This window comes from Triturus cristatus, chromosome 6 (assembly GCF_964204655.1).
Source record: "Triturus cristatus chromosome 6, aTriCri1.1, whole genome shotgun sequence".
In the NCBI taxonomy this organism is placed as follows: Eukaryota; Metazoa; Chordata; class Amphibia; order Caudata; family Salamandridae; genus Triturus; species Triturus cristatus.
In genome coordinates, this window is record NC_140589.1 from 1,244,545,954 (window position 1) to 1,244,570,518 (window position 24,565).

The 24,565-nt window shown below is 49.1% G+C and overlaps 1 protein-coding gene across 1 annotated transcript in view; it reads left to right on the plus strand.

The window, feature by feature from the left end:
* The window catches only part of TTC27 (tetratricopeptide repeat domain 27), a 1,631,130-nt gene that overhangs the window by 1,326,951 nt on the left and 279,614 nt on the right, over positions 1–24,565 (plus strand). Inside the window, exon 13 of the mRNA XM_085612184.1 lies at positions 738–965. Coding sequence (XP_085468310.1) covers positions 738–965 — 228 coding nt within the window. The remainder of the gene's footprint in view (positions 1–737; positions 966–24,565) is intronic.

Genomic DNA, 24,565 nt, shown 5'->3' on the forward strand with positions numbered 1-24,565 from the left:
AAGGTTTATCGGCTGGTCCTGGAAATCTGTGTTCTGCTGGATAACTTGCATTATTGGTTGTTTGTATTGACTAATTGTACATCTGAGGATATAAAATAAAGCTTGTGGTGTTTCTACTCCGAAAATTAGGACTACTGCCTATTATTTACGTGCACAAGCTTATAACTGTTTGTTAGGATACCTTCATAGGACGTTTTTGTACAATGTAAAAACCTTGATCTCTTTGAATCTACCCACCCTCCGAAAGCTGCCGTGGCCTGTGCAGGTAAGAGCCGTGGGGCCTGACGGGGGGGGACCTTGTCGTCATCTGTTGAAATCCCCCCCCCAACACCCCACCAGGCCCCACCGCTCTTACCTGCATTGGCCGCGGTTGTGTGGAGGACTTTAGTTCCAAGTTTCTGAGGCAAACGCTTGCTTCTTTTCAGACCTTACTCACCTGATTAAAGGTTTTAACACATCGAACGATTGAAGTCATTTGTGTACAGCTGTAAGAAAAAAAATCCAAGTGTTTCTTTGTGAAAAAAGGCTTGATACAGGAGAAGTATTCCCCAAGATGCAAAACTCAAGAGTTGAGATTGAAAATCTGTATCCACTGTGGTCTTTAAATCTTGAGGGTAAGTGTTTTCCTGTAGAGTTGGCGGAACAAATCCTAACATGTTGTTTGGTATTGGCTTTTGCAAAGGAGTTGTTTTCTCTTGGATGCTAGCGGAAAAAAATTGCATTTCATGTCTTTTTAGGCAGAAGAAATCCTCAGGATGGAGATAGAGAAGAAGGCGACTCCCAGCTTGTACTGCCTGCTTGGGGATGTTATGAAGGACCACGAGTACTATGACAAGGCCTGGGAACTCTCCAAGCAGCGCAGCGCCCGGGCCCAGCGCTCCAAAGGCCTCCTCCATCTTCGCAATAAGGAATTCAGAGAGTGTGTGGAGTGCTTTGAAAGATCGGTCCTGATCAACCCTATGCAGGTAAAACATCCACCTCAATCAGTTGTAGTTGTCAACTTTGAGGGTATTCGTTGCTTCCTGGAGCCTCTGTGGTTGGCCTGTTTGGTTGAAGCCCTTGACTACTCTGAGATCAGTTTCTAATGAGCAACAATATCTTTTGTATAAATTGCCAATGAAGGAACTTCATGAAAATGTATAAAATATAAAAATGAGTAAATAATTTGCCTTTTATGGTCATGTGCAGCTGCAATTGATTATTGTGCCAAAGATTTAGGTTGCATTATTCTCCATTCCCACTAATGTCTTTCGTTACATCAGCATGCTTACAAGTGCAAACTGACACAGGCTTGTTAGGTTCACTGTACTGGTAAGCTGTGCGTTACAGGTGACTGGGATGAAGGAAGAATGGTGGCCCTTTTAATTAAAACCCTTTTTATTTTACCTGCGTTATCAGTTCAAAGAAAGCGAAATCGGGTTGCATTGAACAATAATGATGGATCTGCTGCCTTCTTCCTGTTCTCCAGTCACACTTCAAGGGATCTGATATTCATTCAAATAAACCTTGTGCATTCATCTAGTGTTTTTTCTTTTTGGTTATTGAGACAATATGCAACATTACAGAATGACAGAACAGCGAAGGGAAATACTCCGCATGTTGTTGCCACGCATACGTTATAAAAGCATATGCGTTATAAAACTATGAGTGGTAAAAAATGCGTAATAAAGGCACAGCGTGGTAAAAACCTCGTTGTAAAGGCTGTTTTCCGAATCGGAGTAACAGATTTTAATATCCGAAAAATCCTCTGACCATCCTTGACAAATGGACTTATGAAGGATATTGGCAAACCCTATCACTCAGACCCTCTCTCTCTGAAAAGCACAACACAGTTATTTCTCCATAGTTTGCCCTCACAAATCCTGCTTTATCATGTTACCTGAACAGTTTCACCCTAGGATGTTGCATATTAATTGGATTTTTCTGCTTTGTCTGCGGAAGCGATTACACATAATGTTTTGAACAAAACACAACACAGTTATTACAATCGATTCATTTCTGTCAGTACTGCTTGACCAAATGTCCTCAAGTTAAAACCAAAGTTTGCATTTGCTGTTGTTTTTATAGCAGAGAGCACTGCATCTGAATTGTGACATGTTTATTGACCTATGAGTTTATTCAAGTGAAAGACCTTCTCTGAAATGCTTTTCTCTCCTATCTGCCGTGTTTCCCAGCTCAGTATTTAATAATTGACAATATAAGTGGTAAACAGATCAGACTCGCTTCAACACTTGATAAAACCCCTCTATTGTCGAATAGGTTTAAAGTAAATAATGTTTTATAGAAAGGATCGTAGAAATTCGCTTTGCCTTAAATTTGTGAAGTGCCCTGTTAAACTGTGATAAAATATATGTGAAATGAAGTGCGTAAGTAGATTGTGTGCATATATTCATGTTGTACATATATTTTATTCTTAACCGCCCAATTCTGCATTCACTCTTGGGTCCATTTTGTTTTGCCATCAAACTTGCTGTACCCACTACTTAATATATTGCCTTTCTCACTGTAGGTATTTTTTCCTCTAATTGCATATATGTCCTATGCCTACTACTGCTATCTGCTGTTGTTTTCTGTAGAACTCTCAAAGACACATGGACCCTGTATACTGTATTTAAAACATCTAAATTCAATAAATAACGTATGCATAAATCTTAATGATTATGGTGGGTAAGTGTACTAACCCCAATATGAACATAGTTAAAATGCACATGGTTGATGGGTGGCTCAAACCTAGTACATTTAATCACAAGAGAGGGGTCAAATTCACAATAGCTTTCAATTATCTGGGCACCTTAGAAACCACTAAGTTTTAGATGCACTTTTCTCTTCAACTTCTTCAAAGTACTTTTTAGAAAAGGTTGTTTAAAATCCCATGAACGTACCTCTTGGCAAATTGTATTTACAGTGTGTAAGGTGTGTGCAGCTTGTATATCTCTCTAATTTCAGCATCCAGAAACATTTTGAATGGGTATTTACTTTATGGGGTGCATCATCACATCCTTTAAGTCCTTGCTCTCAGTTCTCAGTCTGTCTTCCAGTGTCCAACACTCGATCTCTTGCTACTTAAAAAAATCTTTTTCCTGACTCATGCTTTAGGTCGCATCGCTTTCATCTGCATACTGTCAATGGCAATCTTTATTAGATATAGCTTAAGATATCATTTGATGTCCTTGTGGTGGAGAAGTGTGGCTCAATGATTAGAGCGGAAGACCCTGATGCAGAGGTCTAGCCTGGGACCAGGGTTCAATTCCCCGCCTCGGCGGGTCTTGGGCTCAAAAATTCCACGGAGCTGATAATTCTCGCCTCTGTGCCTATTCCAATCATGGAGTCCCACTCTGCAACTCTGGGCAATAGCTTGCTTAATCTCCTCAACGGCCCCCACAACGCTAAGGATGCCTGGCCTCCACCTTGGGGGTGCCAATGAGTGGACGCCTCACAGGGAAAGCCAGGATGGGTTCCACAGCGGTATTCGTACAAGTGCCTTGAGACCCTTGCGGGTGAGTAGTGCGCTATACAAGTATCAAATTTACATTTACATTGATTTCCGCCCATGTTTTGCCCACATCTTTTGCCACAAGAGGGGCAAAATTGTCTGTCAATTTTAGTCCTTTTGTCTTTTGTGGAGACAAAATTATTTTTCCACTTTTACTTACTTCCAAACCCAGAACAACCCCTTAACATAATTTCTTATCCGACTACCCTGTGCTTGCCAAGGGCTGTGCACACAGCTCTTTTTTTAAAGTTCCTATCTCATGCTTGCTTTCCATAGGACAGAGAGCATGTACACAGACAAAGCAGATTCTGTTTTCAGTCACACAAACGCTTTTCTTACTCAATCCCCTTGTTAGCTATGACATCAATCTCTGTCCTTGCTCCTACAGTTTCCCCTAGTCATGATTGTTGTCTTTGCTTTAAAATATATAGTTTCTAGTTACCTAACAAATCAAGGAAGCCACGCATAACTCCTGACTTGATAAAAAAAAATCCTCTATTTACAAATGTGCGATCTCCGTCTGACATGATAAGATTATGGTTGCCTGTAAATCCACAAAAATTATTATAAACCAGATACCATGATCTCCCGCTGGTCCTCTGATTGATCTGAAAAGTGCAATAATTCTACAGATCTGTTAAACACGAGGGTTTCTTTTCCAAACTCATTGGATTCCATGAGCTAGTTCCCAAGGGCTTTTACCATTTTAGCAGTTTTCCTCGTTGGTTGTCTTCCAGTTTTCTCACTAGCAGAAAAAGTGATGATCCTTGGATTTATCACAACCTTGGCTCTGACTTTGGGCATTGTTCTACCGCCACCCTGTCTGATGATGGCATTCTTTTCACCGACCTGCTGACATCCCTACTGTTGCATTCGACAATTCTATGTCAGAAAAACATCCCCTTTACTTCCGGTAGCTGAGTCAAAATGATAGGTTGGGAGTCTAGATGTAAAAAATAATTAATCATGTACAGGCTAAACTTCCTTGTAGGAGTCTTCCTTGAGACGCACTGTCTCTAAATACAAAATACGAAATAGCATATTAGATAATCTACATATGCATGTAGTTTAACTTGTAGGCATTGTACTTGGCATAATTTTGCATTGTGATCAAGACATTTTCCAGTTAGTATTTCCCTTGGTTGTCTTAGTTTTGTTTTCCACCAGTGCCACATTTCTCAATATATTCTTCCAAGAAAGCAAGAATTGTTTACCATCGTACACAAGAACACCATCCGCATCTCGACTAACTCCGACGAAACCTTCACCGCCGCCGAACACCTGCACTTCCAGATTCACACTGACCCCAAGACCACCCTCCGAGGCACCCTCATCTACAGACCCCCGGGACCACGCACACATTTCAGCGAAGACATCGCAGACTTCATCAGCCTGCACGCCCTGCCCTCCGCCGACTACATCCTCCTAGGGGACCTCAACTTCCACCTGGAGAATAACAACGACAGAAACACCACCGCCCTGCTGGAAAACCTCGACAACCTCGGACTCAAGCAACTGGTGAACACTCCCACCCACTACGCCGGTCACACGCTCGACCCCGTCTTCTCATCCAGCAAGCACATCTCCTTCAGCCACGCCACCAGACTCCACTGGACCGACCACAGCTGCGTCCACTTCAGCTTCAGAAAAACTACAACCCACTACCACCCGCAACAGGTTCCCCGCCGGAGCTGGAGCAAGATCACCGCCGAGCAGCTCACAGCCTCCCTCAGCCAGAACACTCCCACCAACACAACGGACCCCAACGAAGCAGCCAGCAACCTCACCAAGTGGCTGACCGCCTGCGCCAACGACCTCGCACCACTAAAGAACCCTCCCAGCAGGCCCGGCAGCAAGAAAACCCCATGGTTCACCGAAGAACTCAAGGAATCCAAGAAGAACTGCTGCACCCTCGAGAAAGCCTGGAGGCTCGACCAGACCATAGACAACAGGACCGCCCTCAAGCACGCCACCCGCAAACACCATCAGCTGATCCGCGCCACCAAGAAATCGGCACTCAAAGATCGTCTGGACAACAACACCCACGACAGCAAGGAACTCTTCAGCATCGTCAAAGAGTTCTCCAACCCCAACGCCGGAAACAACGACATCACGCCCGCGCAAGACCTGTGCAACTCACTCGCCGCATTCTTCCACCGCAAGATCACCGACAACAGCTTCAATACACAGACCACGCACCCTATCACCGAACCAACGCCCGCCACCACCACCCTCTGCAACTGGACCCCGATCAGCACCGAAGACACCACCCGCACGATGAACTCCGTCCACTCCGGATCACCAACCGACCCCTGCCCACACCACGTCTTCAACAAAGCCGACGCCATCATCGCACCCCATCTCCGGGACATCATCAACTCCTCCTTCCACACTGCCACCTTCCCGGAGAGCTGGAAGCAGGCCGAGCTTACCGCCCTCCTGAAAAAACCAACGGCGGACCCCACCGACCTCAAGAACTACCGTCCCATCTCGCTCCTTCCTTTCCCCGCCAAAGTCATCGAGAAGACCGTCAACAGACAGCTTGCCGCCTTCCTTGAGACGACCGAATCCCTCGACCCCTCGCAGTCCGGGTTTCGGGCCAACCACAGCACGGAGACCGCCCTCATCGCAGCCACCGACAATATCAGAACCCTGATCGACAACGGGGAAACAGCAGCCCTCATCCTCTTGGACCTCGCTGCGGCGTTCGACACCGTCTGCCACCGCACCCTCGTGAAGCGCCTCAGCAACATCGGAATCCAAGAGAAAGCACTGGAGTGGATCATCTCGTTCCTCGCCGGAAGAACCCAGAGAGTCCGCCTCCCTCCGTTCAGATCAGAAGCCACCGAAGTCATCTGCGGCGTACCACAAGGATCTTCACTCAGTCCAACCCTCTTCAACGTCTACATGAGCCCCCTCGCAGCCATCGCACGCCAACACAACCTCAACATCATCTCCTACGCCGACGACACCCAGCTGATCCTCTCCCTCACCAACGACCCCACCACCGCCAGAGCCAACCTACACGAAGGGATGAAAGACGTCGCTGACTGGATGAGGAACAGCCGCCTTAAACTGAACTCAGACAAGATGGAAGTCCTCATCCTGGGATCACCACCCTCCGCCTGGGACGACTCCTGGTGGCCCCTGGCCCTGGGCACCGCTCCCAAACCAACGGACCACGCACGCAACCTGGGCTTCATCCTGGACTCCTCCCTGTCGATGACCAGACAAGTCAACGCCGTCTCATCTTCATGCTTCAACGCCCTGCGCATGCTCCGCAAGATCTTCAGATGGATCCCCACCAAAACCAGGAAGACCGTTACCCAGGCACTCGTCACCAGCCGACTGGACTACGGGATCACCCTCTATGCCGGAACCACAGCCAAACTTCAAAAAAAACTCCACGCATCCAGAACGCCTCCGCACGACTCATCCTGGACCTCCCCCGACACAGCCACATCACCGGACACCTGAGAGACCTGCACTGGCTCCCCGTCAGCAAGAGAATCACGTTCAGACTCCTCACCCACGCACACAAGGCGCTCCACGACCTGGGCCCCAAGTACCTCAACGACCGCATGACCTTCTACACGCTCACCCTCCAGCTACGATCGACCAGCCACGCCCTCGCCACCGTTCCACGCATCCGCAGAGCCACCGCCGGAGGAAGATCCTTCTCCTACCTGGCTGCCAAGACCTGGAACTCCCTCCCCACCCACCTGCGGCGAACCCAGGACCATCTCTCCTTCAGAAAGCAGCTCAAGACCTGGCTGTTCAAGCAGTGACATACCCCTCCCCCAGCGCCTTGAGACCCTCCCGGGTGAGTAGCGCGCTTTATAAATGCCATTGATTGATTGATTGATTGATTTACCTTCTAAGTTGTAAAGCAAAAAAATCAAAAAATAATGGATTATAAGAACCTAGCCAGGGAGACGTTGTGGGTTCGCCAAATTTAGGTGAACCTCAACTGTCAATAGAAAATATAAACTTTCTTTTCTTGAGTCCCCTCACTCACCCAGGGTTGCCCCTAGGTGACATGCTTCATCATTGGGGCCATCCCAAGCATCTACTGCTTGGGGCGTGCAACGACTTGCAAAGTTACGTAGGAGCACTTGTTATGTGAATATATGTGTAGTGCAGTGTAGGGGGAGTGGTGTTTGTGCTAGTTAAAATACCTAAGTAGTGAGCTGATTCTTTTATTCCTGCTAGGATAAAAAGGGGTTAATAAAAGGAAAAATAACTGTTATGTGGTTATAATCCCTAGTATTTTGTCGACATGTTTCGGGGCGGTTGGGGAGTTGTTTTGGGGTTGGGGACTGGGAAACGCACGGTATGTCGAGAAAAGGGTCTTCTGCTATGTTCTTGCCTGCCCGAGATGTGCTGTCAGGCGGTGATAGCGGGGGGGGGTCCTTCGCTGACTCTCCCCCTATGGAAGCTATGAAGTATGACTGCAGGAATGCCTGAAAGTGGAGAGCTGACGCGGGATGGCCGTGAGGTGACCCTCAGAGCGCTCACATGAAATGTGCGGGGATTGAACGACTTTCGCAAATTGCGCAAAGTACTGAACTACTTCAATAGGCACAACATAGACTTGGCACTCATGCAGGAGTCTCACCTCCCACTCACTAGCAAATTACTCACTCACAGAGGTCTGTCTGGTTGCAGCTTGGCGGCAGGCTTTACTTCACACTCTAGAGGGGTGGTCACATGGGTGAACCCGCGATCCAAACTGTCGCTGCAGAAGCTGGCCGCTGACCCGGACGGACGCTACTTGATCGCGAGGTGTATCGGCAAAGGTCATGACCTCATTGTGGTCAATGTTTATGGTCCCAACTACGATGCCCCGGAGTTCTACGCCGCACTCGCAGCGCAGTGCAGGAGACACGCCCAGGCGCGCATGGTCTGGGGGGGCGATTTCAACTTCATATTCGACCCGGCCTTGGACCGCTCCTCGGGGCGGGCCCGCCGACCGGCGGCGGCTGCGGTGTATATGCAGGCGGAATTGACCAAACTGGACATGGTGGATGTCTGGCGGCATAGAAGCCCCGAAAAGGCAGGTTACACACATTACTCGGCATACCACGATGTGCACACAAGAATTGACTACTGGCTGGCGTCCCGGACGCTCCTAGCGGCTATCAAGCGATGCGAGGTTCTACCTCGTACTCTGTCGGACCATTCCCCCCTTCTCCTGGTATTTGCTGCCCCGGGCACACGATTGCCGCCGTTCACATGGCGGATGCCGCCCTACTCCCTGCTGGACGAGGCATATAGGGGGGAATTGGCGGACGAGATTGACACTTTCTTCGCGGCTAACCTGGGAACCGTGCAGAGCTTCCAAACGGTATGGGACTCGTTTAAGGCCTACATTCGCGGCGTGGCCATGGCCAAGCACTCCGGTGTTCTCAAATCCATACGGCAGCGTATGAAGGCATTGGAGACGCAACTGGCTCAGCTGGAGGAGCGGCACAGGGGGTCCACGGACCCTGAGGTGGCCGCCCAGATTCAGACATTAATTTCAGACTTCAACAGCGAGGCGGACAGGGAAGTGCAGCACATGGGCAAATACGCTACGGCCCGCGCCTATGGGGAGAGCGAGCGCCCGGGCTCCCTATTAGCGGGGATACTCCGTAGTACCAGGCGGCCCTTAGTCGTTGACGAGCTGGTGACAGCATCTGGGTCGGTGATTACCGACGAAACGGAGATAGTGGAAGAATTTCGGGGCTACTACGCGGGGCTGTACACAGCAAAATCCTCCCAAATGGAGGAGGAGATAGACGACTACCTCAGTTATATAAAAATGCCCTTCCTGTCGAATTCGCAGAGGGAATTCCTGGCGCTGCCGGTGCAAAAAGACGAAATCCTGGAAGCACTGGGGGGCATGAGGGCGGGTTCTGCCCCGGGCGCGGATGGGCTAACGGTGGCGTTCTACAAGGCCTTTCAGGATAAACTTCTACCACACATCATGACCCTTTTTGATGATATCTGCCAGGAGGGTAGCATGCCGGACTCGATGCGGGAGGCACTGCTCGTCACCATTCTGAAACCGGGGCGGCCCCCGAACCTGTGCGGCTCGTACAGGCCGCTTTCCCTGATAAATGTTGACGCCAAGCTGTACGCAAAGGTCCTTGCTACGCGTCTGGCGCTGCTGGTGCCGGAGCTGGTGGCCCCGGAGCAGGCGGGGTTCATCCCGTCCAGGAACTTCACTTACAACATTCGCACAGTCCTTGGAGCCATGCAGCATGTGCACCCGGGAGGTAAAGCCTTGGCGATTTTCCTTGACATGGAGAAGGCATTTGACTCTGTCGAGTGGCCCTTCATGGTGAGAGTCCTGAGGAAACTAGGGCTGGGAGAACCGTTCATGCAGATGGTGGGTGCACTATATTTTAGACCCACGGCCAGGCTGCGCATAGGGGACCGAGTCACGGACGCCTTCGCTGTCTCCAGGGGTACTCGGCAGGGGTGCCCCCTTTCTCCCCTCTTATACGCTCTGGTGGCGGAGCCGCTGCCGTGCGCTATGCGGGAGTATCATCAATTTGAAGGTATCAACTTCCCCTCCTATCGGATTTGCATCTCTACCTACGTGGACGATACGTTGCTCTATGTCCGCAACCCGGAGGAGACTCTCTCCTCCGTGCTGAGAGAGGTAGTCCGGTTTGGGGCCCTCTCGGGCCTCCAGGTGAACTGGAATAAGTCGCTGGCGTTCCCACTGACTCCGCTCACAGTGCCGTTCCCCATGGAATATCCCCTCCAGTGGACAACGGACTCCGTCCGATACTTGGGGATCCAGCTGCACAAGGACCCGGAGGTCCTGCTCCGGGAAAACTACGGGGTAGCCTACTCCAAACTTGTCGACGACGTAGAGGTGTGGATCAAACTCCCTCTGTCGCTGATGGGCAGAGTGGCCATCATGAAAATGGTGGCTCTGCCGAGATTTCTGTTCCTCTTCGCGAACATCCCCGTGGTACTCTCTAAGGCTTTCTTTGCGCAGCTGACCCGGACTCTGGTGCGGCTGGCCTGGGGCGGTAAGCAGCCCAGGGTGCAGTGGAAGGTTCTGACGCTCCCCTACGAGATGGGGGGGCTTGGGGCCCCTGACCTGGAAAGGTATTATAGGATAGCGCAGGCGGCCCACCTACATACATGGATCCACGCCACTACGGATGTACCTCACGTGCTGATGGAGCGGCTATTTGCGGAACCGCTTCCCCTCCCGGCTACTGTCTTCCAGTCGGTGGACCGCAGGGTGGGAACATTGGACTCCCTCAGGGCCACGAATCATGCATGGCATGCGATTCGGAGGGCGCAGGACTGCGATCTACTGTATTCCCCGCTGATGAGTGGAGTGGGCGATCTGGCTCCCCCCACTGAGGGACGCGGGGGTGAGGCGTGCACTGGGCGCCTTGGGCGTCGCCAAACTGGCGGACCTGTTCCAGGATGGGGTGGTTAAAACGTGGGAACAGATTTGCTCGGCCCGGCCTGGGGCTACCCAGCTCCAGCGCTTCCAATTCCATAGGATCCGTGGTGCGCTGTCGGCCCTGCTGGGGCCGGGCCTGGAGGAGCCGCCGGAGGTCCCGGAACTCACATATGTCATCAAAACGGTGGCCCCAGCCAAACTCGTTTCGGCTCTCAAAAAACTTGGGGACCAGCACCGGGCGCCTGAGTGCTCGGCGGCGCGACAGGGGTGGCAGGCCGACCTACAAATGGAAATAACGGACGAGATGTGGGCCTACTGCTGCTCTAGCACTAAAAGGGTGTCGCTAAACGGTAGGCACCGACTGATACACTTTAAGTTCCTGCAGCGGGTCTATTACACCCCAGAGAGACTACACAGGTATGGGCTTCGCCCATTGGCGGAGTGCGAACGCTGCCATGTCCCGGTAGCGGACTTCATACACATGGCCTGGCACTGTCCGGGTATAGCCCGGTTCTGGACAGCGGTGTTCCTGGAACTGAGCCAGATACTAGAAAAGGACATACAGCCTAACCCGGCGCTGGCGTTGCTGGGTTTCTCCAGGCCACTCCCGCGGGCGCTCAGACGTCTGACGGATATAGCGCTTCTAATGGCTCGGCGAGTTGTGGCGTCGTGCTGGATGAGGGGGCCGCTCCCCACCAAAAAACGCTGGGTCAGAGATATGCTGTACTGCTGCACGCAAGCGGAGACATATGGTGAATTGTTGCCCCCGAAAAGCCGGCCCAAGAACTTTTGGGGACTGTACAGAACATATCTGACGGCTGGGGAAGCCGAGTGGGCGAGCCGGGGAGCGTCACAGGACAACGGACATGATGCACACGGCGAGGCGGAGGCAGGTGTGATACTGGAGAGCACGCTGGATGACGTTTGACTGGATGGAGGGTTGGCGTGACGCTTAGGAGGCGAGCCTGTGGGCTGAGTGTGCTGCGGGGCATTACCTGGAGGGACGTGGCATGCTTTGAGTGGAAGTGCGGGGGAGACGGAGAGTGGATGCGGAGTGGACGGCGAACTGAGAGTGGAGCGCTGCTTTGCCCGCTTAAAGCCGGAGGCAGGGACGGCGGATAGGACAGTACGCAGATGCGAGTGTGATGAGACGACGTGCGCGGGGTGGGTGGGATGGGAGGAGGGGAGTTGGGTCTTGTTTAACAGAAACTCAGGGACTGGCTCAGGTTAGCTGGTGAAGGAGGTTGCTGGTGGAACCGCCCCACATACATGACGGTCCGTAGCGGGGTCTGAGGGCTGGTGCTGCCACTAATATTTGCAGTATAGGCAATGGGATACCTGGTGGGTAGATCTCCCTGAAACGCCGCCGGTCCTCCGGGATGTCGGCTAAATGGCCGTGTACCTGTATACTGCACCTCCCTCTTTCCCCCCCCCCCACCTCCTGTGGATCAGGGGGGGTAACACATTGCTATGTGACTTCCTGCTGTGCTGACCTGTCTGCTTACCTTTTGTTAAATAAAGGTTTTTGAAACTTAAAAAAAAAAAAGAGAAAAAAAAATAAACTGGGGCAGTTCACCTCAGGAACTGTCCCCATGGTATGTTATCGTTCAACCCTACGGTGTCTGTACGCAGTTTGAACACCCATCTTTGTTCCTTCTCTAATAGGATCTGTTCCAAGTTTTCACATGGTTTAATATGTTCTAGGACTATCCATCTCATGTCATTTGGGGTGTGCTGGTTTTCATTGAAATGCGCTGTCATCCTGGTGCTTGCTCTGTGGCACCGGATGTTGCTTCGATGTTCACAGATTCTTGTGCTTTTTTTCCTGGTGGTCATCCCTACATAATGTTGGTCACAGCAGCATGTGATAAGGTATACAACTCCTATAGTGTTGCAGGTAGTGAATATTCGCAATTCCCATGATTTTCCTGTGTTGAAAACAACCTTTTTGGTAGTAGTAGTGAGATGACATACACTACAGTTGCCACACGGATGGTGACCTGTTGGTAAAGTACTAATTACCTGTTGGTTATTTTTATTTTGCGGTTTAGGGTGGGTGTGTACTAGTATGTCTTTTACATTTTATGCCCTTTTGTGTGAGAACATTGGTGTTGGTATGTTTAAAGTACCACTATTAAGAATCCACCAATGTTTTTTCACCAGTTTTGAGACTTTGTCTGATGCTATGCTGAAAGTTGTTATGCATATTGGTCTCTTGTCTGTTTCTGTCTCACCTTTTTCATAGTTTTCTAAAAGAACGTCCCTGTGATTGTTTCAGGCTCTTTTCTTTGCCTTCGCAATGGTCTTGGGAGGGTATTTCTGTACTCTCAGTTTCTCAGCTTTGCCTGTTTGTCGTAATCCGATGTTTCTATGCAGTTCCTTCTCAATCTGAGGAACTATCCAAAGGGAAGGTTTTCTTTCAGATGACGTGGGTGGAAGCTGTTATAAAACAGGAGGCAGTTTTTTGCAGTTGGTTTGAAATGTGTTGTGATTTTTAGCAAACCTCCTACAGCAAAGATGTTAAGGTCTAGGAAAACTAGCTCACACCTGCTCATTGTGTGGGTGAACCTTAGGAAGGGATCCTGAAGGTTGAGCCATTCAATGAAGATGTTGGCTTCTGTTTCGTCACCGTTCCATATCACAAAAATATCATCAATGTATCTCTTCTATCCAAAAGTTTTTGGCGATGTGGGTTTTGGTCTGAAAGAATTTTCTGTTCTTCTAAATGATGGACGTACAGGCCCGCCACACTCGGCGCGAAAGTACTCCCCATACTAGTACCATGTTGTTGTTGAAAAAGTAGCTCTTCAAACCAGAAGTAGTTTTCTGTCAGTGCCCATTTACAGCATTCAATAATCACATGTTGTGGTGTGTGGTAGGGCCATGTTGATCCATACAGAATGTCTTCAAGGATATCTATTGTATCTTTGTGGGGTAAGCTAGTATAAAGGCTCTCCACATCTAAGCCTATCAGGATATGACTTGCTGGGTCAAAATGGAGGTCCCTCAGTAAGCATAGCACTGCAGTGGTGTGTATCAGTGGACGCAGGAATGCATCCGCAAATTTGGAGAGTGGCTCCAGGATGGAACCAATTCCTGAGACGATTGGTCGTCCAGGTGGTTTTTCTATTGATTTGTGTATCTTAGGGATTGTATAGAAGTAGGGTACTGTCGGTTGTTTATTGATCATGAAATCCCCTTCTTTTTTGTTCCTTGTTTTTGTTACCTTCTAAGTTGTTCCTGTCTGAGTTAAACAAATATATCACCCATCTAAAATTTATACACAGTGGTCTGGACATTGTACTAGCCATTCATACTCAATTTACCTCTTACACAATTATTGCGAAGAGAAGAAAATCATTTTGTGTTTCCTCAAATTCGCCATACAATAATAGGTTGTTACTGCATTAATCGAGGCTTGGTCTTCTCTGTATAACAATTGTCGCAGTAATACCCATTCTTTTTTTTTTAATTTTTTTTTTTTTTTTAAACCTTTATTACAGAATGCAAAAGATATACAAAGATGGGCCTACAACCTTCAGGCCGGCCGCTAGCAAGCAGTGGGAGCATAAAACACAGTTATGAAACACAAGCGGCAAGTGATAAAGGTCCCAGGAGTCGAAGAAAGCGTTGGCGGCCAAACCGTCCGGACCCCCAAATGGCGGTTCCATTGTTTATGAGAAAGTACAAACAAATCCACAAGGCAGCAAAAGTCAAAGCAGCATTATGAGCTCCCCTGGGGAGGACCCTACCGATCCACAGGAATAGGGGGGGGGGGGACGTGCCGGGACAGAAACAAAGTGAACACGATACACAGAACCAAGGTAACAAGCAGACTAGGGAGACTGGGCCACTGCCAAATCAGGCGTCAGCGGCGGGGTACAAATCCCGCCACGATAGGAGTTCCAGGGGCCCCACACTTTCACCCATTTCCCAGGCTTACCTCTCGCCACATACACTACCTTCTCCCGAAACATACACCAATCCATGTTGTCCTTCCACACCGAGACCGTTGGTGACCTCTGGGAGCCCCACAATTGCGCTATGTCACGCTTGGCCACCATATATCCCAGTGTCATCCACCACGTCTGCAGCACCGTGTAATCAGTCGGCTCCCACACATTCAGCAGACATCTCCTAGCCTCGGGAAACAGCGTCACATGCGTGACCGCTTGCAACACCGCATGTACACCACGCCAGAAGCGCGCCACCTCCGGGCATTCCCACAAAGTATGGAAGAAAGTCCCCGACAAACCACACCCACGCTTACACATCCCATCCACGGCATATCCCATACGCATCAAACCCGGCCCCGTGACGTAGACCCTGTGGAGTATTTTGAGCTGGACGAAACGAAGGCGGGCCGGTATGGCCACCTCTTTCGGGGAGGCCACCGCAGATACCCAGTCCTCGTCATCCAGCTCCAATCCATCGGCAACCCACGCCTCACGAAGGCCAGTCAGCAGTCCCGAGCGATCGTTGATGAGCTTTTTATAAATCAATGAGATAGTGCCATCCGGTACATGCCCATCTAGCACTCTATCTTCCAGAGGGGAGCACTCCGGGATGGACGCCACATCCGGGAATACAGAACACAGCGCGTGACGAACCTGTAAATACCGGAAGTACTCCCTGTCCTGCAACTGGAATTCCGTCTGCAGCACATCGAACGTTTTGAATCCCCCCCTCGTCCAGAGATCGCCCACCCTGCTGATGCCTATCGTGTCCCACTTCTCAAAGCCTTTCGAGGTCCACAAGCAGCCCAATCACTCAGATGCATACAGTGGCGTTGCCCGGGTCAACCGATCCTTCCACCCCATCGCCAAGTTTGCCGCGTGCCACACCCGTACCGCGACCCGCGTAGGACCCGTCAGACGTGCGTCGAGCGATCTAGAGTAGAGCGCACGATTATAGTCGCCACCCGGCAGCAACAATTTGTCCATTTCAAAAGCCGGGTTAAGGGCGGGCCCATACAGGCCATGGTTTATCGCAGCCAGCTGGGAGGCCCAGTAATACCGTTTGATGTCTGGGAGGGCAATCCCCCCGTCATACCACGGGAGCGTCAGCTTCGCGAGGGCGATACGCGGCCTCCCATCCCAAAACAGGTGGCGCTGCAGACCCTCCACCTCCCGAAAATAGCGCGCCGGGACGACGTCCATCGTGTTTTGTAGAGCGTATAAGAAACGCGGCAACGACATCATCTTAAACAGTGCCGCACGGCCGAGCGGCGAGAGCGGCAAGCGCCTCCAACGCGCCACGTCCTCCTTCAGGCGCTGGAGGGGGGGGGGGGGAAATTCTGTTTATATCGAGCCGCAGCGTCCAGGGTAATAAAGATACCCAGGTACTTAAATCCCTGCGGAGCAACCTGGATAGGACAACCCCGCGGAAGGATAGGAGCCTCCCCCGAGAGGACATACACACAGGATTTAGCCCAGTTGATGACTAAGCCGGAGTTGCGGCCAAATGAACGCAATACATCCACTAACACAATCAATGATTCACGCGGGGAAGCAAGGTACAAAAGAATATCGTCCGCGTAAAGGGAGACGCGATCCTCATACTCAGGGGTCCATCGGAGACCACGAATCGAAGGGTGCCACCGCAGCCACTCCGCCAGGGGCTCCAAGGCAAGCGCAAAGAGGAGCGGCGACAGCGGGCAGCCCTGCCGCGTGCCCCTGCCCAATTCAAAAGGAGCCGATACTCTACCATTCACCACCACCTGCGCCAGCGGTCCGGAATACAACAATTTCACCCAGCCAATGAATCCCGGGCCAAACCCAAACTTAGCCAGCGTCGCCCAAATATATGGCCACTCAAGCGTGTCGAACGCCATAGTGGCGTCCAAGGACGCCAAAATGACTGGCTCTCGTATGAATGGGACCCTCGCGAGCACCCCATGCAGACGCCGCAGGTTAAGCGCGGTGTTGCGATGAGGGATAAAGCCGGACTGATCTTGATGGATCAGATCGCACACCACGCTAACCAGCCGATTAGCCAGCACCTTGGCGAGAATTTTCGGCTCCGCATTCAGCAGCGAAATGGGCCTGTAAGACGTGACCCGATCCCGCGGCCTCCCCTCCTTATGAATAACCACAATAGTCGCAAGACGTTGGTCCAGCGGGAGGGAACCCGCCAACCGGGCCGCTAGGAACATTTCACGGAGATGCGGAGCCAGTGTATCCGGCCGTAATTTGTACAATTCGATGGGAAGGCCATTAGGACCCATGGCCTTGCCAGAGGCGACCGAACGTATGGCGAGGGCAATCTCCTCAGACGTCGGAGCCGCGTCCAACAACAATTTATCCTCCTCCGAAAGGGAAGGCAGCGCAATGTCTTTAAGCAGGTCATGGGAATCCTCTTCCGAGCGGGAAGATACCGGGGAATACACCCCACGGAAATACTCAGCGAAACAATCAACAATTTCCTCCGGCTCCGTGACACACACACCATCCAGTCTCTCGATCGATGGGACAACTCGACTCGCTCTCTCCTTTTTATCCAGCCACGCAATCAGTTTACCAGCCTTATCACCCACATCATACAGTCGCCCCTGTTGCTCTCTACTCAGGCCCCTGGCTGCCTCCGTGACTAGGGCCTTGTAGTCCGCCTGTTTGAGTCTGAGAGCATGCAGTTTATCGTCCGTGACCCCACACTCCAGATCACCCTCCAACTCAGTTATCTCAGATTCGATACGGGTCACCTCCTCCCGCTCGCGCCCCCGGGAATGGGAAATGAGGGATAGGGCCTCCCCCCGAAGTACCGTCTTGAACGCCTCCCACAAAGAAACAGCAGACGACACAGACCCCACATTGTCTTCAAAATATCGCTCAAGAGATTTAACCAAATCTGCGCGAATTGTGGGGTCACGCAGGTACCAGGGGTTGATCGGGACCACCCTCCCCTCCCCCCTCGGGACAATGTCGAGTGCAACAGGAGCGGGGAGTGGTCTGAAATACCCCGAGCCAGATGTCGCACCTCCCCAACCCTCCCCGCCTGTGCTGCTGGCATCAGAACATAGTCAAGCCTCGAAAGACTGCCATGAGCCCCGGAATGAAAGGTGTATTGTATCTGCGTAGGGTGTTTCAGCCGCCAACAATCCACCAGCCCCAGGGTGTCCAAGAGGCCAGATAACCAAGCTTGGGCGTGGGGGAGATCCCTGGGTGGGTGACGATCCGCAGTTCCGGAAATTACAGCGTTAAAATCCCCCCCAACCACTAAAATCCCCTCCGGCAGGCCATGAAGAAGGCGCCCCAAATCAGCGAAAGTAGTCGTCTGCAACCCTGGCGGGACATAAACAGAAACCAAAACAATCACTTTACCCTCCAGTCTACCCACCAGAGCCGTATACCGTCCCCTATCATCATGGAGCACCTCATCAACCTCCAACGGGAGCGAGGTTTTAACCATAATGCCCACACCCCTCGAACCAGATGTGAAGCCCGAGTGAGCTACAAGGCGATAGTCCCGTCTATTCATGGCACGAAAGGAATTTCCAATGAGGTGTGTTTCCTGCAGAAATACTATATCGGGTGAAATCCGTTTTAAGAACTGCAGGACCACCCCCCGTTTTATCCTGTCCCCCAGTCCATTAACATTCCAGGACAAAAGCCTCAGTCCCCTACCCCCCATCATAGCCAAAACCGATCAGTCTCCCCCCAGAGAGCACTTTAGAGATGGCACAACAATACTTCTGCCTTGTGGTACAAATAAACAATACCCAACCCCAACCCAACATCCCAAACAAAACTCCCCCCTCCCTGCACCCCTGCATGAGCCCAGACAGCCCCCCCAACTTGCAGTGTGCCTGTCGCCCCTGTGTAAACTAAACTACAAAGACCCCCTAGAGGAGGAAAGAGAACCCCCTCGAGACACAGCACAACCTCCAATGGAGGGGGAACAAGACACAACAGTCAAGAGACCCTAAGCTTGGCCGAAAGGTGGCATCATCAGGAATGAGCCCCAGTGTCAATACCTCATACCCGGTCCGGTGGGCACTCTCCTCCCGCTGCCCCCATCCCATTCCGATCATGTCCCCCAGACAAAGTGTCCAACCAGTCCCCGGCCGTCTCAGGACGGTCAAAAAAGTGAGTGCGACCATCAGCCTCCACACGCAGCCTGGCCGGGAAAAGCATTGCGTATTTTAAGTTCATGTCTCGAAGCCGCCGCTTGACGCCCATGAAACTCAGTCTCTGCTTCTGGACCACCTGCGTGAAATCAGGATAAAAGTTCACCTCCATTTTCTCCAGCTTAAGCGGCCCTCGCAGTCTGGAAGCTTGTAAAATCGCATCCCTGTCCCGAAAGTTGAAGATACGGGCAATAAGAGGCCGCGGGGGAGCTCCGACCTTCAGTCTGCCCCCAGGAACTCTATGGGCCCTCTCCACCACAAAGAATTTACTCAGTCCTCGAGGCTGGAGATGGGTAGAAATCAGGTCCTCCACAAAGAGATCCGCCGCCGAATCCTCCAGTCCCTCAGGCACTCCGATAATGCGAACATTATTCCTCCGGGCCCTGCTCTCGGAGTCCTCCAGTCGCCGATCCGTGAGCGCACTTGCCTGCCGGAGCCGGCGCACCTCCGTCTGGAGGGCCGCTACCTCAGTCGTGAGGCCCGACGCGGTATGGGCCAAAGAGTCAACCCGGTCATTCGTCTTAGATAGATCCGCTCTAACAAGGTTGACATCGATGAGGACCGCATCGAGTTTGTGCGCCAAGGTGTCGAATTGTTGGCCCACCGAGGTCTTCATCTCAGCAATGGCGCCCATGACGTCCTGCAAAGTCAGATCCGTAGGCAAATCCGGGGCATCCGGGGGGCACTCGGAAGACTTATGCGACCCGCCGGGAGACCCCTTCGGGAGGGTGTAGCGATCCATAATGTTAACTTGAAGTGCGGTGCCACGCCGGGTCGATTTGGCCTTCAGCCGATCTCCATCCTGCTTCGTGGCCATCGTCGTGTATCTCGCACCCTCACTAGTCGCGCAGTGGAGAGCAAGCAATCGAGGCCGAGAACCCCGGAGGTCACCTCAGGAAGGCGGAGCAGGTCCCCGCAGTCAGGCAGGCAGGGTCCCCCAGCGAGGCCACCACCACACAAAGAAGCGCCGTAATCCCACTCGCGATGACGGCAAGGGGACTCAAAAGCGAAAGTGAAAGTGTGGGGTACACGACTCGCCAGGCTCGTCCCGCCGTTGTTATTCACTTCTCCACTGGATCACCCGCAAACTCGAGTCCGGCGTCAGGAGAGAAGTAGGCCTCAAACTGCAGTCGATGCTCATCCCGGCACCCGGGGTCCGATTCAAAAACGGAAAACGGAAAACGGGTACCGCCTCGGCTCAAGTTCACCGACACAGTCCCCTCAACCAATTCAGGATGAAGACAGGATAAACGGAGGTTGCGGAGGTCCTCGGGAGCCTCGCACCTACGCGGCCATCTTGGTTGCACGCTAGGCTCTTCCTCTCGTAATACCCATTCTTAGACCACTTTTTAATTCAAGTGAGAATCTGGTCTCATCCATGGTGAAGAGACGGACATTGGAATTGTACCAAGGTTGTTTCAAAGTCCAGCAAATCAGTTCAACTTGGTAGCAATTTACCATGTTTCAGAGAAGGGGGTACTCGTTGTATGATGAAGTTCATCAGCAGGGATCTGAAATCACCTTGACCAAGCCCTTTCATACGTTTCTCTTTTTATTTTCAAAATGAGGTTGTTAAACAATGTACCACTGGTAATGTGTTTGAAGAGTTAAGGTTAAGATGCTATCTTAGCTTGTGAATGTCATGTCTTTTAGTGCCAGAGCCACTATTAAACTCTTCAATCTGAACTCCCCTTTATCTTTAATTATTTAAATAAATTTCTGTGCTTTTATAGAAGCAGTAGTCATCTAATGCCTCATTTACAGTAAACCCAGCTTACCATTGCGTACATAGTGCCAGGCCAATTGTCAGCTGTTTCGGCCAACCTTCACCCTCATTTATTGTGGCAAAAAGAGGCCTTAGGACAGGTGCTAGCAACCCTTACTCCATTGCCAACAGCATGAGTATTAGTCACTGCCCCTCCCCCATCCCCACATTTCTTAGTGTTCTGGATAATATGTGCCTTAAGCCACCATGCGTTCCGTGAGACCAGGGGAAGCATATTATTCACTGCCTCCACCTCGCCCAGTGTTGGGGGATGTCCTAGGGACTTTAATCTCCTGTCACCTTGAACAAGGGCAGGTTTTCTTTGTTGGCTACTCCACCATGGCCAGGTGATTTAGGTGTTTTGATCTCCCTTAAATTGGGGTGCCTTTTATCCCACACCTTCCTCAAGAACAGGGAAGTAAATCTATTTTGTATCTGTTCATACTTCTTGCTCGTTATTCTGGGGAACTTCGAACCTTTCTACATTGTCATCAAGAGTCCTGCATCCAGTTGCAGCTCTTCAACATAATTTAACTTGTGGCTTCTGTAAGGTATTGACTCTTTATTAGATTGGATGTATCTAAAACTGATTTGATGAAAATTGACAAACTTCTTGAACAAACCTTAAAAGAAACCATTTTGAGCTTTTATTCAGTTAGGAGTGCGCACTCATGTTTGGGACTGTTTGCGTGTTGCGAGAGGAATGTGGTGCAATGCTTTATCTTTGGTGATACTTGAGAAGGCTACAATTTTGGCTACATAACAATGCAGCCGTTTTCTGGTTCAACTGCGGTCTGTAATGTTTTGAACAGTGTGTTTATCTCTCCGTACTTGTTCTACCCACAAGTCACTGATGTTCCAGATCAAGCTGTCTCAAACGTAAACCATGTCTCTTGCACTCCGGCCATGGTCGGCGCATAAGATTGGTCTAATTTATTCAATGATACATGTCTGTGAATTGGTTAAATTTTATCAGTACTGTAGAAATAAAAGCAATACTCGTTTAGTTACAGACAGTGGATATTAACACAGTATTGTAAATCTTAGGGGTTTTTTTATTTTTTTTTCAGGTTTTGTTGTCAGAGAAAGTATAAATCATTATACATATTTTTTTACAATCAATTTAAACAATTATTACAAGTATATTTATTTGTGATTAAGCTGCTTATTGGGTAAATTAGTTTCATGCAGAGTGTTTCTCCTTCTCCATTTGTCTTGACTTCTCCTGGGTATAAAATGGGAGAAGTGTTTTTACAAGTTATGCTCGAGTATGTGGTCCTAGATTAAGTTAAAAAAGGAAAACTTAATTATTATTACATTGTCATAGTTCAGAAGGGCAGGAACTATGCGATCATCTGCCTGACTTATCAAATAATGAATCAAATGGTTTGAATGAATATGGGATACATATTAAGAACTGGGCAGCCATTATTAACACCAGGTATCCATTATCTTGGAAACTTCTTATTTTGGCAGACATGCAAATGAAAGAGGACTATATCACTGTATTAGGGGAATTGGTCTACCCTTGTAAATTTGGAAAAAGTTTTGATGAGAGATTAGAGACCCGCTAGTGCTTGGCTGTGAAAATGATAAAGGCAGGGGAAATTATGGTGGTGTGCTGATCTCTCTCTAACCGAAATTACAAATTTAACAAAAAGACTGGAACATAATTTTGCATGCATAGAAGAAATTAAGAAAAATCTTATTAGTTCTGCTAGCAACAGTGGCAAGTTTGTTGTAGATAAACAAAAGATTGGAACATAAGAATATGCATATTAATGGTTTTGTCAGTGAAAAAATTAAAAAAGGCAGTTTATTGCTAAGCAATTTGTTGGACAGTTTTCTAGATGTGGTATGACGGGTTACATGGCAAACAACAAAAATTGTCCTGCTTGGAAAGTAAAATGCAAACAATTTACGTGTATAGGACACCTGAGCAAATGTTGTATACGTTGAAATAAAGGTGAAGAAACTACATAGAACACATAGGACAAGATGAAAATGAAGAGATAGTGTTAAAAATAAGTGGGGGGGAAAGGAGATGGTTCACATGGTGAACAATGAGTCCAAGAAAAGAAGTTTAATCTGTTATTTGTTTTGGGTGCAAAACTTACTATTATTTCTTTGGGTATGTTTATGGAGGGAATAAGAAAGTTAAATTGTTAAAGTGTGATTTAATGCCCACTGGATTTGGTGGTGAACTGATAAAATTGGTTAGGTACTTTGATGGGGAGCTAGAATATATGAAAATATTTGGTGCAGGAAACATATATGTTGCAGTTAAGGGGGATGTTGTGATTAGTTGGTTTTACCAAAGAGATTGTGTACCGTTTTGGATCCAAATTCAGAGCCACCGATAAAATTAGGAGAGTCTATTGTTCTTAAAGTTGCAAAATAGGAAGATATCAACAAGGTTATAGTTAAGAAATTCTCTGAGGTATTCAATGGAAAGTTAAGGCGCTTAAGGAGTTAAGATTAAAATAAAAGAAGGTGTATCACTAGTGGTTAGTAAAGTGGTGTGGATCCCAATAGAGATAAAGGAGTCGGTCACAAGAGAAGTGGATAAATTGGAATCGACAGGGTTATAGAAAAGGTAGAGGGAACTTAGTGGTTATCTCCTGTCATTATAGCTTGCAAACAGAACGGTGATATTAAGCTGTGTGTGGCTTAAGAAGATTGAGCAAGGCTGTGGTAGTGGATAAGTTTTCTATTACAGGTATCAACAAATTGATAGGTATGCAGGGAGATGCCAAGTGGTTTTTTTTTTATGTTCGATTTAGCCTTTGGGTAACATCAGATCAAATTACATAATGATTCTTTGGATTGTACATCTTTAATTACTTGCAGTGGAATATACAGATTTAGAAGAATGCCATTTGAACAGGTTTCAGCAGCCTCGATTTTCCAAAGGGCCATGAACAATATTTTGTGCGGCTTGACAGAAGTCAAGGTGTATCAGGATGATATATTAGTATATGGCTAGACAATCAAAACAACAAGATGACAGAGTAAGGGAAGTGTTAAGTAGATCATTGGACAAAGGCTTGACACTCGATGTGAGAAACATAAATTCCACAAAGAGAAGCTTGTGTTTCTTGGTCATACTTTGACTAGACATGGCTGAATACCCAAGAGAGATCTAATCAATTTACACACCCGGTTTAGTTGAGTTTTATGATAAGTGTGTTCCTAAATTTTCTGAGAAAACATCTATGATATGGAGGTTGTTAAAGTAATGTAGAAAGAACGTTCACCTTTATTTTCTGTAGCCTTCAAGCAATGAAGAAAAGATATTCAGTGATTGAGAGAGAGAGAGGTGCTAGTAGAGTTTTAGACAAAAACATAGTATGTGTTTTGTTTGTGGCAAAGAATTTATGGTGAAAACTGACCATAAGCCTTAGGAGGAAGTGTTCAAGAAAAAGGGTATTGACCATACTTCAAGCGGGATCACTAAAGGCGGAGTTAGTTTTACAGGAGTATGATTCAAAGTGATATATGTACCAGGGAAAAGTAGTGGTTTTAGATTGTTTATCTAGACTGGTTACAGAGGATTCACAGGATCAAACAGAACGAGATAAGGAAGACCAGAAAGTATGTTTAATTGATGACGGTGCTATTGGGATGTAAGATTGGAGCGTTAATTTAAATCAGAATGAGACTTGGTACTTGGTTGAATTTATTGACATTGATGGCAAATGGTTGGCCATCTAAGCAAAATGTTAGATGAAGAGTGCAAAGGTTATTGGGACGTTAGAGATGAGT